This window comes from Equus quagga, chromosome 13 (assembly GCF_021613505.1).
Source record: "Equus quagga isolate Etosha38 chromosome 13, UCLA_HA_Equagga_1.0, whole genome shotgun sequence".
Lineage (NCBI taxonomy): Eukaryota > Metazoa > Chordata > Mammalia > Perissodactyla > Equidae > Equus > Equus quagga.
In genome coordinates this window covers 63,116,633-63,137,363 of record NC_060279.1, presented here as the reverse complement: position 1 = coordinate 63,137,363, position 20,731 = coordinate 63,116,633, and the positions used below count along the sequence as shown (strand labels likewise).

At 41.4% G+C, this 20,731-nt stretch overlaps 2 protein-coding genes across 2 annotated transcripts in view; one reads left to right on the top strand and one right to left on the bottom strand.

Annotated features, from left to right (window-relative positions):
* The window catches only part of TANGO6 (transport and golgi organization 6 homolog), a 193,719-nt gene that overhangs the window by 56,902 nt on the left and 116,086 nt on the right, over nt 1-20,731 (bottom strand). The window lies entirely within an intron of this gene.
* LOC124250879 (DPEP2 neighbor protein-like) lies at nt 14,504-17,584 on the top strand. Its single transcript, XM_046683148.1, has 2 exons — nt 14,504-15,570; nt 16,711-17,584. The coding sequence occupies exons 1-2, from the start codon at nt 15,504-15,506 to the stop codon at nt 17,013-17,015; spliced, it is 372 nt and encodes a 123-aa protein (XP_046539104.1). The 5' UTR covers nt 14,504-15,503; the 3' UTR covers nt 17,016-17,584.

The following is a 20,731-nucleotide window of genomic DNA, read 5'->3' as shown; positions in this document are numbered from 1 at the left end:
GAGCGAGATGAGAAGATGAAAATATGAAGGCATTGAAAATAAAAATAACATCAGAATAAAACACTGAAACATTCAAGTATAATTATGTTGTTATCTTTAAAGAAAGGATCCTTTGCCAATGGCATCTTGTACCTCCTGAGCTAATGACTCTTGCAGCTGGTGATTTTCAGAAAGGAAATGCAATATCTACTCAAATCTATTTAAAGAGATTTAATTATAAAAAGTAAAGTTTCTGCTGTTTAAAGCAGGATACAAAGCTTGATTTGGGGGGAAAAGGATGATTACTTAAGAATGATTTGAAAGACAAGTTACTTCCAAAGAAACTCTGCTGAAAAGCAAGCAATGAAAGGCTGTCAAAGAAACATATATATGTACTTGGATAATGGTTACCTTAGAATAGGGGTCAGCAGACTTTCTGTAAAGAGCCAAATAGTAAACATTTCTGGCCTTGAGGGCCATACCATTTCTGTCATAACTACTCAACTTTCCCACTGTAACGCAAAAGCAGCCATAGAAAATATGTAAACAAATAAGCGTGACTGTTTCAGTAAAACTTTAATCACGCACACTTAAATTGCATTCCATATAATTTTCACATGCCACAAAAGATTATTCTTCTTTTGTTTTTTCCCCCTCACCATTTAAAAATGTGAAAACCATTCATAGCTCACAGGCTGTACAAAAACAGGGGGCAGGTCAGATTTGGCCCAAGGGCCGTAGTTTGTCGATCATGCAATTTCCCAACATGAAAGCCCCATGATTTTTTAATTACAGGAATGAATTCTTTATTGCTACTGCAGTCACCAATGTACATTCTGCCTCTAAGAGTTCATGCCAATATCAAGCAGCAGATTTTCTAATTTCACAGTATAATGTGGCTTTTATAGTCTCCATTCCAATTACAAAGAAAATTTTGATTAAACCAAACAACCATTTATTTATTACAGTTGTGACTAAGGGTATGATCTTTGCAATCAGAAAGATCTGGCTCTGAGTCTCTGATCCAGCACCAACTAGCAGTGTCACTCTGGGGAAGTCATTAACTTCTCTGGAGCTGTTACTTTTTCTATAAAATGGATAATAATAATAAGAATCACTTTTCAGGGCCATTTCAAGGATTATGTGAGAACATGCATATAAATGGATTAACAGAGAGCCTGGTATGTAAGAAGACCAGCTATGTAAAAAGGCTCAACTATGATTTGTATCCTGGACTAGGACAGGATGATCATCTCTATTTTACTCGTCTGAAGGGCTACTTACTTAGGGTTGGCTTTTACCTTGGAAGAATGAAGGATATGATGTACTCACTTAAAAATAACAGCAAGAAAATAATAGCAACCAATAGTTATTCACCCCTTACCATGAAGGACACTGGTTCTGAACACTTAACATATATTATCTTTTTAAATTTCATTACCACCCTATCAGATAGTCACTATAAAATTATCCCATTTTATAGATAAGGAACAGAGAGGTCATGTAACTTGTCCACAGCCATTAAATGTTAGAATCAAGATAAAAGCTTAGCAAGTTATGACTCCAGGGTCACAGTGTGTACCTCTGATAGAGAAAGGTAATATGTATTCCAAGGTTAGGTCTATACATCAAATTCTCATTTATCTGCCCAATGGCTGCCACTGTAGATGATCTCACCTCTTTACTTTGGTATCTGGCAACCCCACGACAGGAATTAATATAGTGGTAAGTATGTCTCTATAAGAACACTCAAATATTTGTAAGTGATTCATATATATTATTTCAACTGAGCCTCTCAACAATTCTATGAGAATAAGAGTTGCTAGGTGAATTATAACTACCTCTATTAATGTTTAAAAAAAAAAAAAAAGACAGTCTCTCATTTCTTCCTCTGAACTGCTTATAACATCTATTCTTCCTCACCATTCTCACAGACATCCCTCTAATCAACGTCCTCATCTCTTTGTGTCAAGGAATACCACAACAGGCTCCTAGTTATCTCTCTGGCTCCAGGTTCTCCTTTCTTCATCCATCTTTCATGCCCCCTGCTAACCACCCCTACACATCTCATCATGTTGCTTCCTTTCTTAAGAATCTATAGTGATACCCAAATGCCCATCACATCAAGTCCAAACTCCTCCGCCCAGTCTTCAAGGCTCTCTGTGGTCTCCCCCACCCTCTCTATCTAGCCTTACTGCCTCCAAGCCACCCAACATAACTTGGTACAGGAGACAGGTCAAGTCTCAATTCTCCATTCACACCACATGCATCCCACTTTTGTTCTGTTCTCAGGTTTTCTTTCCTACCTGAGGATATCTTTTTTCCTTTTTTTCTCACATGTAAACCCTCACTTGATACCCACCATCATCTCTTACCCAGATTGCCCCAACAACATCCTAACAGGTCTCCCTGCTTCTTGTCTTGTCCACTCTCATCCTTCATAGAAGCGCCAAAGTGATTTTCCTCAAATGTAATTATGGTTAATTCTTCCCTCCTTAAAATCTTTCGATGGCTTCCTGTTAAAGTCAACATAAAATCCCAATCCTTTAATACGGTACATGTGGCTCTTTATGATCTTGGCTTCTTGAGCTCAGCCAGGTCATGAAACCTGTTCTGAGTCTGAAGACAGATACGAATGATTTCTTCTCTCTTAATTTTGTTTACTCCCAAAGCAGCAAAGAAGCAGGACAAAGATTATCAATAAGATAAGGATTTAGGTGAGTGAATATAGTCACCTACTGCCTCTCTCGGATCTCAGGGAAATGTGCTGAAATTCAGCAGGTATAGACCAGACTTAAAGCAGCTTACAGCCAAGGCTAAAAGAACTGAATTGAGATTTGAGCTCCTGCCCACCACAGGCAAGACAAATTTTGCAATTTGTGTCTAAATTAAATGCCTACTAAAACAAAAATTTAACAGTGTTTAGAGGACTATAATAGAACACAGTCTCACCAAGTAATACTCACAATGTCCTGGAGATAACCTCAAATTACTTGTTATACAAAAGTATGACCCATTCTCAAGAAGAAAGATAATCAACAGAGGCCAAGACTAAAATGGCACAGACACTTTGATTATCTGACATGGATTTTAAAGCAGCTACTATAACTATGCTCACTAAAGTAAAAGAAAATATGCTTGGGGGCCAGCCCTGGGGCCGAGTGGTTAAAGTTCCATGCATTCTGCTTTGGTGGCCCAGGTTCACAGGTTCAGAACCCAGGTGTAGACCTAATCCACTCATCAGCCATGCTGTGGAGGCATCCCACATACAAAGTAGAGGAAGACTGGCACAGATGTTAGCTCAGGGCTAACTTTCCTCAAGCAAAAAGAAAGAGGAGGATTGGCAGCGGATGTCAGCTCAGGGTGAATCTTGTTCACACACGCACACACAAAATATACTTGTAATGAATGAAAAGATAAGAAATCTCAACAGAGAAAGAGAAAATATAAAAAGAGCCAAATGGGGAAAAAAGAACCAAATTTTAAATTCTAGAGAAAAATACAATATCTAAAATAATAAATGCACTGGATGGGCTAAATAGCAGAATGAGGATGCTAGAGACCTGGAGATTGATCAATTGAAATTGTCCAATCTGAAGAAGAGAGAAAAAAGATTGAAAAAAGAAGAAGAAAAAGAACAGAGCCTGAGGACAATAACAAAAAATTCAAACATACAGGTAACTGGAGTCCTAGAATGAGGACTGGAAAATTAAACAAAGAAGTAGAGCTAATAAGCCAAGAGTGGAGATTAAGAATCACAAAATATACTTGATCAACCCAAAGGAAAGAGGAAAAGAGGGAAAAGGGAACAAATAACAGATGACACAAATAGCAAGATAGTGTATTTTTTCTTGTTATTTAATTTATTCAACTATTTATAAAGTTTATAAATATTTATATACATGTTATTACAGTTCAACCATGAATTTCTCAGATGAGAAATTGAGCTTTGAATAATTGGCTTCACTATTTAATGAAAAATTAAGGAAAAAACTTAGGCCATTTTATCCTACATCTAGTTCCCTTCCTATGTATACATATGACCATCAAATGTCTTTCATGGTCATACCAACCACATTGTACCCCTTATTATTTGAAAAAAAATACCTTGTACTTTCTGCCTCCAGGGTTAACTTATGTTTTTCCCTCATTAATTCATCCCACATATATTTATCAAGTGCCTACAATGAGCCAGGAAATTTAAGGCACCAAAGTACATCAGTGAACAAAACAAAGATCCCTGTCTAAATGTACATTCTAGTGGAGGTAAATAAACAATAAATATAATAAATAGATTATAGAAGATGAGTACTATGAAAAAAAGAAAAAGTAGAACAGGTAAAAGGGGGGTGAGCTGGGAGGTATGGGGCAGATTAAGTCACTCTTACAGGATCCATCATCACCATCTGTTGAAATCTCAGCTTTTCTCCAATATCCCTCTCAAATGCCACCTTCTCTATGAAACCCTCCTCAATACCTTAGTTAAAATTTATCTTTCCCAATATGCTCCTTTAGCACATCCTATGTCTATTACAACACTTAGCATTCTGCCTTGTGTTAGATATGAATGCATCTGCCTCTTCATTAGACTGTGATTCCTTAATGAAGAGAATGTGTCTTATTAATCATTTTATCTCTTTCAGAGTCCCACATAGTGGTTGGGCAAGATGGTAAATTTAAACTCAATCATATAAAAATTACATTAAATATAAACAATCTAAACTATTTAAAAGCTAAGATTAAAAGACAGAGAATGTCAGACTGGATTTAAAAAAGCAAGACTCAACAATATGGTGTCTACAAAAACCCACTTCAAACATAAAGCCATAGACAGATTAAGAGATAAAGGATAGAAAAAAATATACCATGCAAACACTAATTTTAAAAAGCTGGAATGGCTATATTAACATCTCCAAAAGTAGACTTTGAAATAAGGAATAAAAAACAAGGACAGAGTGGTCAATTCATCAAGCAGACATAACAATTACCATGTATGCACACAGTAACAGAGGTTCAAAATACATGAAGCAAAACCCGACAGAATTGAGGAGAAATAAGACATATTTACAATTATAGTTGGAGATTTCAACCCTCCTCTTCCAGTAACTGAAAGGACAAGTACATAGGAAATCAGTAGAGATACTGAAGATTTTAATAAAATATCAGCCAACTTTATCTAATTGATATTTATAGAACACACCTCCAGGTGCAGAAAGAACATTCACCCAGAGAGACCATATCTGGGGCCATAAAACAAGTCTCAATGCATTTAAATTAAAATTAAAAGTCTCAATATAGTATGTTCTTTGACCACAAAGAAATTAGAAAGCAATAATGGAAAGTTGCCTCGAAAATCTACAAATATTTGAAGTTTATATATATAAGATAAAATTTGCCATTTTAACCATTTTTAAAAGTACAATCCAGTGGCATTAAATATTCACAATGCTGTGTCATTGCTATCTATTCCCCAAACTTTTTCCTCACCCTAAACGGAAACCCAATAACCATTAAGCAATAACTCTCCATCCCCTTCCATAATAATTATTTAATTAATAATTATTGTACATTTAATTATGTACAACTAGTACATGGTCACAAAATAATCAAGCATGAGGAAACAAAGTCCCAGAAGACTTTTTAAAAAACATTATTTATTTATTTATATATTTTTTGAGGAAGATTATCCCTGAGCTAACATCTGCTGCTAATCCTCCTCTTTTTGCTGAGGAAGATTGGCCCTGAGCTAACATCTGTGCCCATCTTCCTCTATTTTAGATGTGGGATGCCTGCCACAGCATAGCTTGATTAGCAGTGCACAGGTCCGTGCCCAGGATACAAAGTGGCAAACCTTGGGCTGCCAAAGCAGAGCATGTGAACTTAACTGCTGTGCCATTGGGCTGGCCCCCCAGAAGACTCTTCATGTTGGAATTGTCAAACACAAATTAAGAAGTAGCTAGGCTTACTATATTCAAAGAAATATAAGACAAGCTTGAAAATATCTTCAGGGATAGGAAACAGCCAAAACTAATCTAGCAGATTTGGGGGAAAAAACAGAATGTCTAAAAATAAAAAGTATAATAACTAAAATTAAAAACTCATGGATAGGTTTTACATCAGACACAGCTGATGAGAAAATTAATGAACTGGTAAGTAGAAAGGAAGAAATTATGCAGAATGCAGCACAGAGAGATAATATTTAGTCTCTGGTTGGAGAAGTCAAAAAGGAAAGATTAACAGATTTGATGTCTTAAAAGTGTAAAACTAATTTTTGTCAAAAAGACCCTAATTAAAATGCAAAGTATAATTAAAGAGAAAAGATTTGCAACTAAAAGGACAAGCATAAATCTAGAGACAGAAAGCAGATGTTTGGTTGCCTGGAGCTGGGGAGTCGGGGCAAAAAAAGAAAGTGACTGCTAATGAGTAGGAGGCTTCTTTTTGAAGTGATGAAAATGTTCTGGAATGGGATAGTGATGTTGGTTGCACAACTACATGAAAATACTAAAAACTAGTGTGTATAACACATTAAAAAGGTGAATTTGGGGTATGTGAATTATATCTCAGTAAACTCGTTTTTTAAAAAAAGGACAAGCAGTTAATGCCTTTACTACATAAAGAGCTCATAGAGATTAATAAGAAAAATACCCAGTAGGTAAATGGATAAAAAACATAAATAGGCAATTCATGGTAGAGGAATACAAGTAGTAAAATTTTGAGAAAAATATTTGACTTTTCTAATCAAAGAAATGTAGATTAAAAGAATAACGAAATGCATTTTTTGTGCCATTTCAAAAAGCACAGATTTTTTTTTTTAAGATTTTATTTTTCCTTTTTCTCCCAAAGCCCCCTGGTACATAGTTGTGTATTTTTTAGTTGTGGGTCCTTCTAGTTGTGGCATGTGGGATGCTGCCTCAGAATGGCTTGCATGGTACCATGTCCGTGCCCAGGATTTGAACCAGTGAAACCCTGGGCCACTGAAGCAGAGCGTGCGAACTTAACCACTTGGCCATGGGGCCGGCCCCTAAAAAGCACAGATTTTTTTTTATTGAGGTCATAATAGTTTATAACACTGTGATATGGCAGCTATATGTTATTTATTTGTCAGTCACCATATAAATGTGCCCTTCACCCTGGCAACCACTAAACTGTTCTCTTTGTCCATGTGTTAGTTTATCTTCCACATGAGTGAAATCATACGGTGTTTGTCTTTCTCTGTCTGGCTTATTTCACTTAACCTAACACCCTCAAGGTCCATCCATGTTGTTGTGAACGGGACGATTTTCTCTTTTTTTATGCCGGAGTAGTATTCCATGGTATATATACCACATAATCTTTATCCAATCATCAGTCAATGGGCACTTGGGTTGCTTCCATGTCTCAGCTATTGTGAATAATGCTGTAATGAACATAGGGGTGCATAAATCTCTTTGTATTGTTGATTTCAATTTCTTTGGATAAATACCCAGTAGTGGGATAGCTGGGCTGTATAGTATTTCTATTTTTATTTTTTTTTATTTTTGTTTTTATAGCAGTAACATTGGATTATAACATTATATAACTTGCAGATGTATATCATAATATATTTCGAATTCTGTGTAGATTACATCACATTCACTAACCAAAGACTGATTATAATCCATCACCACACACATGTCCCTAATTACCCCTTTCCCCCTCCTCCCTCCCTCTTTCCTTCCGGGTAACCATCAATCCAATCTCTGTTGCTATGTGTTTGTCATTGTTTTTATCTTCTACTTATGAGTGCGATCATATGGCATTTGACTTTCTCCCTCTGACTTATTTCACTTAGCATAATTCCCTCAAGGTCTATCCATGTTGTCACAATGGCTGGATTCTATCCTTTCTTATGGCTGACTGAGTAGTATTCCATTGTGTATATATACCACATCTTTATCTATTCGTCCCTTGATGGGCACCTAGGTTGCTTCCAAGTCTTGGCTATTGTGAATAATGCTGCGATGAACATAGGGGTATATGTATCTTTATGTATTTGTGTTTTCAAGTTATTTGGATAAATACTCAGCAGTGGAGTGGCTGGGTCATATGGTAGATCTATTCTTAATTTTCTGAGGAAACTCCATACTGTTTTCCATAGTGGCTGCACTAGTTTACACTCCCACCAGCAGTGAACTAGGGTTCCCTTCTCCCCACAGCCTCTCCAACACCTGTTGTTTCCTATCTTGTTAATTATAGCCATTCTGACTGGAGTGAGGTGATATCTCATAGTTTTGATTTGCATTTCCTTGATAGTTAATGATGTTGAACGTGTTTTCATGTACCTGTTGGCCATCCGTATATCTTCTTTGGAGAAATCTCTGTCCAGATCTTTTACCCAATTTTTAATTGGGTTGTTGAGACATATGAGTTCTTTGTATATTTTGGATATTAACCCCTTACCCGATATATGGTTTGCAAGTATCTTCTCCCAATTGCTAGGTTGCCTTTTTGTCTTATTGATGGTTTCCTTTACTGTGCAGAAGCTTTTTAGTTTGATGTAGTCCCATTTGTTTATTTTTTCTTTTGTTTCCCTTGCCCGGTCAGACATGGTACTTGAAAATATGCTGCTAAGACTGATGTCAAAGAGTGTGCTGCCTATGTTTCCTTCTAGAAGTTTCATGGTTTCAGGTCTACATTCAAGTCTTTAATCCATTTTGAGTTGATTTTTGTGCAAAAAATCACACGGTGTAAGATGATGGTCTACATTCATTCTTTTGCATGTGGCTGTCCAGTTTTCCCAACACCATTTATTTAAGAGACTCTCCTTTCTCCATTGTATGCTCTTGACTCCCTTGTCGAAAATTAGCTGTCCATAGATGTGTGGGTTTATTTCTGGGCTCTCGATTCTGTTCCATTGATCTATGTGTCTATTTTTGTGCCAGTACCATGCTGTTTTGGTTACTATAGCTTTGTAGTATATTTTGAAATCAGGGAGTGTGATACCTCCAGCTTTGCTCTTTTTCCTCAGGATTCCTTTGGCTATTTGGGATCTTTTGTTGTTCCATATAAATTTTAGGATTCTTTGTTCTATTTCTCTGAAAAATGTTGTTGGAACTTTGATAGGGATTGCATTGAATCTATAGATTGCTTTAGGAAGTGTGGACATTTTAACTATGTTAATTTTTCCAATCCAAGAGCATGGAATATCTTTCCATTTCTTTGTGTCTTCTTTAGTTTCTTCCAACAATGTTTCATAGTTTTCGGTGTACAGATCTTTCACCTCTCTCGTTAAGTTTATCCTAGGTATTTTATTCTTGTTGTTGCAATTGTAAATGGGATTACATTCTTAATTTCTCTTTCTGCAACTTTGTTGTTAGTGTATAGATGGCAACTGAATTTTGTACGTTGATTTTTTATCCTGCAACTTGACTGTATTCATTTATTATTTCTAAAAGCTTTTTAGTGGATTCTTTAGGGTTTTCTGTATATAATATCATGTCATCCGCAAATGTGACAGTTTCACTTCTTCTTTTTCCAATTTGGATCTCTTTTATTTCTTTTTCTTGCCTGACTGCTCTGGCTAGGACTTCCAATACTATGTTAAATAAGAGGGGTGAAAGTGGGCATCCTTGTCTGATTCCTCATCTTAGAGGGATAGCTTTCAGTTTTTCTCCATTAAGAATGATATTAGCTCTGGGTTTGTCATATATGGCCTTTATTATGTTGACCTATTTTCCTTCTATACCCACTTTATTTAGAGTTTTTATCATAAATGGATGCTGTATCTTGTAGAAGGAATTTCTGCCTCTTCCGCCTAAGTCAGGACTGTCCGTTGTTGTGGGGGTTCTTTTTATCGAGTTTTCAGTTTTCTCTCCAGGGTAATTTTTCCAAGAATAGTTGTAACCTGGTTGTGTTTGTGGGAAGAGGTGAGTTCAGAGTCTGCCTAAGCTGCCATCTTGACGAGATTCCCTCTATTTTTAATTTTTAAAGAAATCTCCATACTGTTTTCTGTAATGGCTGTACCAGTTTGCATTCCCACCAACAGTGTATGAGGGTTTCCTTTTCTCCACAACCTATCCAACATTTGCTATTTTTTGTCTTGGTGATTATAGCCATTCTAACAGGGCATAAATAATATGGCTTAAGTGATAAGACATATCACTTAGGGGTGATACCTAAGTGTAGTTTTGATTTGCATTTCCCTAATGATTAGTGACGGTGAACATCTTTTCATGTGCCTATTGGCCATCTGTATATCTTCTTTGGAAAAATGTTCATATCCTCTGCTCACTTTTTGGTCAGGTTGTTTGTTTTTTTGTACTTCATTTGTGTGAATTCTTTATATATTATGGAGATTAACTCATTGTTGGATATATAATTTGCAAATATTTTCTCCCAATGGGTGGGTTGTTTTCTCATTTTGATCCTGGTTTCCTTTGCCTTGCAGAAGCTCTTTAGTCTGATGAAGTCCCACTGTTTATTTTTTCTTTTGTTTCCCTTGTCTGAGTAGACATGGTATTTGAAAAGATCCTTTTAAGACCAATGTCAAAGAGTGTACTGTGTATATTTTCTTCTAGGAGTTTTATGGTTTCAGGTCTTACATTCAAGTCTTTAATCCATTTTGAATTAATTTTTGTGTATGGTGTGAGATAATGGTCTACTTTCATTGTTTTGCATGTGACTGTCCAGTTTTCCCAAACCATTTATTGCAGAGACTTTCCTTTCTACATTGTATATTCTTAGCTCCACTGTTGAAGATTAGTGGTCTGTAGATGTGTAGTTTTATTTCTGATCTTTCAGTTCTGTTCCATTCATTTGTCTGTCTGTTTTTGTACCAGTACCATGCTATTTTGACTACTATAGCTTTGTAGCATATTTTGAAGTCAGGGATTGTGATGCCTCCAGCTTTGTTCTTTTTTCTCAGGATTGCTTTAGCTATTCGGGCTCTTTTGTTGTTCCATGTGCGATGTAGATTCTTTGTTTTATTTCCGTGAAGAATGTCATTGGGATTCTGATTGCGATTGCATTGAATCTGTAGATTGCTTTGGGTAACATGGACATTTTAACTACATTTATTCTTCCCATCCATGAGTGTGGAATCTTTCCATTTCTTTACGTCATCTTCCATTTCAATAATGTCTTACAGTTTTCAGTCATAGTCTTTTACTATACTTTCAATTATAGGTCTTTTGTCTCCTTGGTTAAATTTATTCCTAGATATTTAATTCTTTTTTGTAGTGATTGTAAATGGGATTATATTCTTTTTTTTTTTTTATCCCAAAGCCCCCTGGTATATAGTTGTGTATTTTCAGTTGTGGGTCCTTCCAGTTGTGGCACGTGGGATGCCACCTGATCATGGCTTGATGGGTGGTGCCATGTCCGCGCCCAGGAACTGAACTGGCAAAACCCTGGGTCGCCGAAGCAGAGCGTACGAACTTAACCACTTGGCCACAGGGCCGGCTGCTGGGATTGTATTCTTGAGTTCTCCTTCTGCTAGCTCGTTGTTAGTGTATAGAAATGCAACTGATTGGCTTCACTGCTCTAGTCTGCAGTCCCACGAGCTGCACGTGCTACAGGGGGCTGCTCCAGAAGTCGGTTGGCCTACAGCCGTGTAGTCGAGCACCATCCCCTCAATACATCATGGTCACCACATCCTTTGCGCTGCAGACTGGCAGGGGCGAGACCCTCAGCTACTACTTCTGCTTCAACTGCTCTTGGGTCAGCCACACCTGGCCTCCCAGCGTATCCCTGCTCCTTGATGCCTGGTCCTTGTGCCTTTGGAAGAATTAGCCAAACAGGTCCGGGTCGTGGCCCAGCCCTTGGGCAGCTCCCTGGGCCTCCAGGTGTGGGAGCTAGGGAGAGGCCATGGCAGGAGTAGGATCAAGCTGCCACTGTCCAAACAACCTCCAGCAGATGTACTAGTGGTCACTCTGGGAGCTCTGTGGAAGGCCCTGAAAAAACAACTGATCAGCCTGGAGCCCCCTCCCTCTTGGTGTTGGATGAGGCAGACACACTGCTGGATGAAAGCTTCCTGGAACTAGTGGACTACATCTTGGAGAAGAGCCATATAGCAAAAGGCCCAGCTGACTTAAAAGACCCCTTCAATCCCAAAGCTGAGTTAGTGCTGGTGGGGGCTACATTTCCTGAAGGTGTAAGCCAGCTGCTGAGTCAAGTTGCCAGCCCAGACTCTCTAGCCACTATCACCAGCTCCAAGCTCCACTGTGTTATGCCTCATGTCAGACAGACATTTATGAGGCTGAAGGGAGCAGAGAAGGTGACTGAGTTGGTGCAGATCCTCAAGCAGCATGACAGAGCATATAGGACGGGCCCCTCAGGAAGTGTTCTGGTGTTCTGTAATAGCTCCAGCACTGTGAACTGCCTAGGCTATGTTCTAGATGACCACAAAATCCAACACTTCAGGCTGCAGGGACAAATGCCAGCCTCACTGAGGGCAGGTATCTTCCAGCGCTTCCAAAAGGGCTCCCAAGACATACTTCTCTGCACAGACATAGCTTCTCGGGGCTTGGACAGCACCCACGTGGAGCTGGGTACCAATTACGATTTCCCTCTCACCCTGCAAGACTGTAGCCACAGAGCGGGGAGGGTGGGCCGAGTGGGAAGCGAGGTGCCAGGAACAGTCATTAGCTTTGTGACCCATCCCTGGGATGTGAGCCTGGTTCAGAAGATTGAGCTGGCAGCTCGCCGGAGGAGAAGCCTTCCAGGACTAGGGTCCTCGGTGAGAGAGCCTTTGCCCCAGCAAACCTGATTGCAGCTGGCTTAAATATGATGCCATAACAGAGATCTTTCCCTGTGCCCTGGGTGGGTGAGCACACTTGTCATTAGGATGTGCTAGGCTGCCCAGTCACCTCCCCGAAGGCCTGGTAAGCTGCTGGCCAGCACGGGAGGGTGAACTTCTGAGCATGGCTCTCTGTAGTCTTTCACATGACTCATGAAAAATAAAGTAGATTTTGGCTTTGCCTTATATCATGATTTCTAACAATAAATGATGTTTTTATGGATCTCCCCTAATGATAGTTACCATTGGAGCAGAATTCATTGGATTCTGAGAAGATTCACACTCCAAACTACCACACCTAGGACAAAGGGTCTTTCAACTGATGGTTTAGTTTGTAAACATTTAGGTTTTATTTCCTGCCCCTAAAACACCCATTAAGTTCTCAGGAAAAGGGAAAGGTGAAGTAACTAGCAGTAGGGAGAAATCTTCTTCACCAGCAGTGCCCATGGCAGGTTTGGGCACTCTTGGTGAAATCTCTGAGAAGTACTGGCAGAAGAATACAAGGCAGACTGACGCAGAAGTGTGGCTGGCTGTGCATTTCCAGGCTCTGCCTTCTCTTCTGTCCCTTGGTGGCAGAGGAAGAGGAGAGAAGATTAAACTGTTTTACAAAACTGGCAAAATAAGCATATAGCATCCTCTGACTTATAGGTTCCAGTCTCTGCTGCATGATATAAGTTTTGCCTAAAGTAATGAACAAGCCAGAGTCAAAATACGATACTCCACAAAACAACTTAAAAATACTTACACACAGAAAATGATAAGGTTTCAGAGAAATGAACTGGGCCCAGGGCAGCCTTTGCCAAAAGAGAATATTGTACTAAATGTGCAATCATAGCTCTCTTTTCCATATGAAGAAACTGAAGCTCAGAGGGATAAAAGAACTTGCTCATAATCACACAAGTATGTTGGACAGAATCTGGTCTTGTTTGCACCAAAGTTTGTATTCTTAACCACCATGCTAGCTTTTTTCAAATGTGATACATGCACAGAACTACTCTACATTTCTGTTTTCCTTGAATATTCCTTGTTTACATCTATGCCTGGCTCAGTTTTTAATACTCCCCACTTTGACTCTCAAAAGTGACCCAGTTTAGACAATAATTTGGTCACTCTATCCCTGGACCACTCTTTGTGGAACTGCCCAGGAAGCTTGTTAAAAGTGCAGGTCTTTTTTTTTTTTTTTAAGAGGAAGATGGTCGCTGAGCTAATATCTGTGCTAATCTTCCTCTATTTTGTATATGGGACGCTGCCACAGCACGGCTTGATGAGTGGTATGGAGGTGCACGCCTGGGATCCAAACCTGTGAACCTTGGGCCACCAAAGCAGAACATGCGAGCTTAACCACTATGCCACGGGGCTGGCCCCAGCAGATGTCTAAGCCCCACTCCAGATCTGGATAAATTTTCTGAGGGTTGGCCCAAGCATCCATGTACAAGTAATTTTAAGTTGTTTTGTCTACTCCTCAGGTGAATATCAAACCCTGTTAAGTTGAGAAACCTTTTGTGTATGCTGTTCTACCTTCCCCAGAGACCCAGCCAGGTGCGGATAAGGTTTCAGTACCCCAACCAGAGCAAAGGGGTGCTCCTGGACAAGTAATCTCTCTGGAGCCTTGGAGAATCTGAGGGGTCTCATGCTGGCCCACCTGCCGGGATGAACCTCCTCCAGAGCCCTCCTCAAAAGCAGTCTGCTCTAATCAGGCCTGACTTTATCTGTCCTATCCTGTACCACACTGATCAGGCAACTTAGAAGTAGAGAGAAGCTGCTTCTCAACTGGGGTTGGCCAACCTCTGAAATAGTAGCCCGGGCAGTCTCTACCTCCTGGGCACATCTCCTCTGCAACAGCCCCAGTCAACAAATGTCCCATCTTTGCTTATTCAAGGTCAGCCATAGGGAGCCCCCTCCTAAGGAAGGTTCTCTCTCATTACTAGGAAGTTCTTGGCCACACTGTATCAAAGGCTGCCTGAAATATAGTTCCTTCCCATGGGCCTGATCAGGCTAAGAGCAGAGTTGTCTCTTTCCTCCTCCGAGTAGGACCAATTTATCTCTTAGTAACACCTTTTGACGGCGTTGACCAGGTTTTTCACCTAGGCTGCTGCTGAGCCCACACCTCTTTCTTGCATGGTGATGGGATTATCATTGTTTGCCCTTTAGGGGGAGAGAGGAGTGTAATAATTAGGTTGTCATTCTGTATGATGTCATTTTGTCATGAATTTGTTTTGAATTTCATGTTTAAAAGGGCCCATCTTTCCCACTTTGTGATGTCATTCAGGACGCTCATTTTGCCTTGGAGCACCTTTAACATCTCTCCTAGTGTCCCTGGAATGTGATGAGCTTGCCCTCATGTTCCTATCAGCTACAAATCCAGAGTCCCAACATGGAGCCCTATCATTGAGCAGAACACCTCTCCACTACCTGTGTAGCCTTGGGTAGACCCCTTAGCCTCTCGGATTTTGGAGTCCTCAGTTGTGAAAATGTGAGGGCTCTATGAATTTACATTTGAGGCAGGACAAGGTCATGAGTGGGGAGGGCAAGGTGTGAGGGTCCAGGCAGGATGCCTCTCTGCCTCCACCTCACTCTCCTCCACAAAACCCCAGGAACCTGAAGCCTGCCCCTCAAGTCACAGATTCCTTATGTGACCTCACTGGGTAGTGATGACCTCACAAACCTCACAGTTTCCATGGCAGGATAACCACGCAAACGCGGTGCTCTTGGGGAGACTTCCCGACTAGTTCTCTACCAGATACCGATCTGTTAGGTTGCCTGAGAGAGAATGTCTGACCGGATCTTCTATATTAACTTGAACTTGTCTTCTGTCCCCTGGGAGGGCAACGGAGCAGGTAGGCCTAGTGCGGGCATCTGTGTAAGAGGCATTGGTATACACACAACCTCACCTGGCTGCCACATGTTCCTTTTGGGCTTGCCCACCACACCTCAGAACATCCCCAGCTGTAAGTAGTACAGTGGCCCAGGGCCCCCTCAGGGACCCACAGTGTTCCTGCTCACTGCTGAGGACCAGTGAAATGTCACCCTTGGGCAAGTGTTCAGAAAGGTTTACAAAGGTAGCCTTTCCCTTTGGGCTACAAGATGCTTCCATTCAGACCCTTTCCTGATTGGCCTCTTGGCAAAAGTGCATTTTTGTTAGAAAGTGATAAATGAAGCGGTTTGAGGAAGAGCTGTGGAAGGCCACTCTTGACTTTCACCCTGAAACTCCCCTTCCAGCCCATGAACCTTCACTGTGCTGTGATGTAGACATCCACGTGAGTCCCCTCAGATACATCCCAGACCGAGCTGCTGAGTACTGGGGGAAAAAGTGGTGTCATTTCAATGGGAAGAACAGAAGAGGCAAGGGGAGTGATGAAGTGATTCTGAGCCTGGAGGGTTGAGGAAATGGTGTCCCAAGAGGTTAGGTTGATATCAGCTTAGACTTGGTTCCCAGATTCTGGTTTTGATCCTCCTGGTCACTCTTGTCTCAGTAGTTGGCCCTTTTCTAACCTAGATAAAAGTATCAGAGGGCTAGAGTTTTGTGGTTGAAACAGGTGGAATGAACGAGGCCCAAGAGGAGTTGCCAAGGTGAAAGGGGTTCTTAACCAATTTAGATTAGATTATTTTCTCCAAAACTTGAAAGGCAATTCCATTAAAGACTCAGAAGTGACAGAGCTTAAGAAATGTTTTCTATGCTGTGGAAGGGAGAGATGGAGGGGATCCTGATTGCAATTATTTTCGGGTTCTAAGTTTTCTCTGGGAATGGGGAAGAGATTTCCTGGTCTCCTGCTGCTGCCATAGGCTCCAGGGAATTGCTTTTGCCGCCAACGTCCCTTCTCTAGGGGACTCAGAGGTGATGGGCCAAGGCTGTGTTTTGGATGACAAGCAGATGAAAGGGCTTCAACCAGAAGCTGAGAGAGACGTGAGAGAGGGGAGGTCCTGGCAGGACACTGTGTCCAGCAGAAGTGACTGATCAGTTGTGATTTTCTGTCCAGCAGCAGTGGCTCCCACTACTCCTCCTACACCTTGTCTATACCATGTCCTCTACCGAGGGTGTGGAGAAACCCAGATGGGCTGGCATGGAGAGACATACTGCCTGGTTGGTGGCTGCCGGGCCTATGGGGATGCTCCTGTGGCCACCCCAGAAAAGGTGGAAGCAGAGAAGCCAGTTCCCAGGCGGGGGCTCAAGAGACCTCGAGCTGTGGCAGAGCCAGACGAAGACCTAGGCTGCCCCAAACCCAAAATTCGGCGATTGCAGCACGGTGGCAGGAGGCAGACCCTGTGGAAGCTCGCTGGCTGAGTCTGTCTGTAGAGAGGGCAAACATTTAACAGCCTGAGACATCTAATGCTTCTTCCTGCAGTGAACCCCACCACCCACCATTGGAGGTTAGAAGCTGAGCCATTCTGTCTGAGCCTTTCTCCGCCAGGAGCCTCCTTCCATACTAACTGGCTACGGGCAAGGAGCCTCAGCAACTGAGGTTTGAAATGAGAGGCTGCTCTGAGCATCCCAGGACTGAAGCTGGCCTGGAAGAAAACCTGCTGTTCCTCTGCTCAATCCTCTAGAGTCCCTTCTTGGGCAGAAGAAAGAAAAGTGTGCACTCTGAGTTGAGGAGGATGAAGCAGCAGAGAGACGGTGCAGGGCGGCTTTATCAGGGGCCCAGTCTACCAGATGGACTCCTGCATGACTCGTTGCCAGCAGCTACCAGCACAAACCAGAAGGAGCTGGGCTTTTTGAATCTGCAAGAAGCAATCTATGGCTACCCAGTGAGCCTCCTACCTGGGGTCTCAGGAGGCAGAATGAAGAGACCCAGGAAAACCCGCTCCCTGGAGCAGGAACAGGGTGAAGAGGCAAGCAGCATCCCCCCTGAGGCTCACATGCTCCTTTATTCCCAGCCCTTTCTGGCCCCAGTGTTCAATAAAATGATTTTCTGTAACAGTGTATGACTTGAAATCCAGCTTGTCCAAGGCCAGGCCCCAAACCTCCTGTTCTCTTCAAGTGCATTCCCACATGTGGTACCTGGTCCTCTAAGACCTTCTGCCTCCAAAAAGGGCCCTTGGGTATGGCTGCTCACTATGTGGCTATGTAAATTGGGGCAGGGCTCAGGAAGGTTCTTTAAGAAATGCAGATGAGTACTTCCTGATGAGTACTTCCCTCTGTATGTGCAAGTGTGTGTGTGAAAGGAGAGGAGAGGCAGGACTGAGAAGATTCTGTTACATCTACCAATCCACCCATCCATCCATCCATTTATTTGACAAATATTTATTGAGCACCTGTTACCTAACAGCCACTGTGCTGGTGTCTTGGGATATTTCAGTGAATGAGATGATCAAAGCCCTTCTCCTCAAGGCACCCACAAACTAAAGGAAGAAACAAGTGAACAATATAATTTCAAGTAATTATAATTGCTAGAAAGAAAAGTAAAATAGGATAAGAGGATAGAGTGAGGAAGGGGTGCTATAGTACACAAGGTAGTCAGGAAAGGCTTCTCTGAGGAGGTGACATTTCAGTGGAGATGTGAGTGAGGGAGTCATGTGAGGAGCTGGAGGAAGAGTATTCCTGGAGGAGGAAACGGCAAGTGCAAAGACACTGAGCTAAGAATGAGGCTGGCCTGTTCTAGGACCAGCAGTGGGGCTGGCGAGGAAAGATAGAGAAGGATGAAAGATGTGGTTGGAGAAGTAGGCGTGGGTTGGACCATAGCAGGCCTTGGCTATGGTGAGGAGAGCATCCTGTCTTAAAAGTGACGGGAAGTCATGGGAGGGATTTGAACAGGGTAGTGAAGCGATCTGATGTAGATGCTAAACAGCTCACTGAGTGCTGTGTGCCACGGGAATAAGCTGCTGGCTGTTCCCAGTGGAATGCCTCTCTCAGCAGGTAAGGGGACAGTTGGTGCTGGGGAGTGGGGATGGGAGAAAATCAGCAGAGAGGAAAGAGCACAGTGTTTGGGCCTGTATCCCAGGCTCATCTGCCTCATCAGCGCAGAACAGAAGGGGGCACTGTCAGCAGCTGGTAGCCCTCAGGCTCAGGTGAAGTCACCCAACCTGTGGACAGCACCCTTTTTCTCAGGGCCACAGCAGCAAGACCGTGGCTCCTTCCCCCGACACACACCCTCAAGGCCAGAGAAAGTGCTGGTAACTTAAGAAGTTTCCCTAACCTGGGTTAGAGGAGGGACACAGGCCCTGGGGTTCCCTGAAAGTTCCCACTGTGAGTCTCAGTTAACCCACAAAAGTCCGCTAATGCCTCTTTGCAGTGACCCCCACTGCCCAGTACTGGAAATTAGAACCTCAGAATCTCTCTCTGAGACTTGGTGTGACTGAGGTAGACTTGTGGTTACTGGGGGAGTCAGATAGGTTGGCAAATCCCAAACATGACGCAAACAGACTCACCTGGGCTCTGAGGACACCTAGAGATCCCCAGCACCCACAGAATATGTTTTTAGGGTGGGGTCTGGAAATCTGAAGGGTTTCTTTTCTTATTCAAAAAGTTTATTTACCCATATATTATGTGATCTTTCAATCAGCACTTTATAGAACAACGCTGCTTTTCTCTCAGAATCTGATATTCCACGTTCTTCTTCATTTTTTCTTTGAATTTATTTTATTTTTTTTTAATTTTTGAAAATTATATTATTGAGGTCATAACGGTTTATAACATTGTGTAATTTCAGGTGTACATTATTATTTATCAGTTTCTGTATAGACTGCATCATGCTCACCACCAATAGTCTAATTTTTATCCATCACTGTATATATGTGCCCCTTTACTCCTTAAACCCACCTCCCAACCCCCTTTCCCTCTTGTAACCACTAATCTCTTCTCTTTATCCAGGTGTTTGTTTATCTTCCACATATGAGTGAAATCATGCAGTGTTTGTCTTTCTGGCTTATTTTGCTCAACATAACACCCTCAAGGTCCATCATGTTGTTGCAAATGGGATGATTTTGTCTTTTTTTATGGCTGAGTAGTATTTCATTGTATATATATACATATATACACATCACATCTTCTTTTATCTATTTATCAGTTGATAAGCACTTAGGTTGCTCCCACTATTTGAATAATGCTGCAGTGAACATATGGGTGCATAAATCTCTTTGAATTGTTGATTTCAAGTTCTTTGGATAAATACCCAGTAGTGGGATAGCTGGATTGTATGGTATTTCTATTTTTAATTTTTTGAGAAATCTCCATAGTGTTTTCCATAATAGCTGCACCAGTTTGCATTCCCACTAGCAGTGTGTGAGGGTGCCCTTTTCTCTACATCCTCTCCAACATAAAATTTTAAACGTGTTTGTTTTTCAAGCTGTAAATGAGTTAAAATACATAACCTAATTTTATGTTTTTGTATATTTACTTAATATTATAATAAATATTATTTTAACCAAATATATTAATATCTGCTCTTCAAAATACCAGAGAAGACTGAGGGGAAATGTTTGCAATACACATATCTGACAAAAAACTTATATCCACTACATACAAGAACTCTTACAACTCAATAAAAATAAGAGAAATATGGCTGGCCCGGTGGCTCAGCGGTTAAGTGTGCACGTTCCGCTTCGGCAGTCTGGGGTTCACCGGTTTGGATCCCGGGTGTGGACATGGCACTGCTTGGCAGGCCATGCTGTGGTAGGCGTCCCACATATAAAGTAGAGGAAGATGGGCATGGATGTTAGCTCAGGGCCAGTCTTCCTTAGAAAAAAGAGGAGGATTGCCAGCAGTTAGCTCAGGGCTAATCTTCCTCAAAAAGAAAATAAATAAATAAGAGAAATAATCCAATTAAAAAATGGAAAAAGATATGAACAGTTACTTCACAAAAGAGATACATAAATAGAAAACAAGCATATGAAAATACATGCTCAACATCAGTAGTCACCAGGAAAATACAAATTAAAACCACAATGAGGGGGTCGGCCCGGTGGCCTAGTGGTTAAGTTCGCATGCTCAGCTTCAGTGGCCCGGCGTTTGCAGGCTTGGATCCTGGGCTTGGACCTAGCACCACTCGTCGAGCCTTGCTG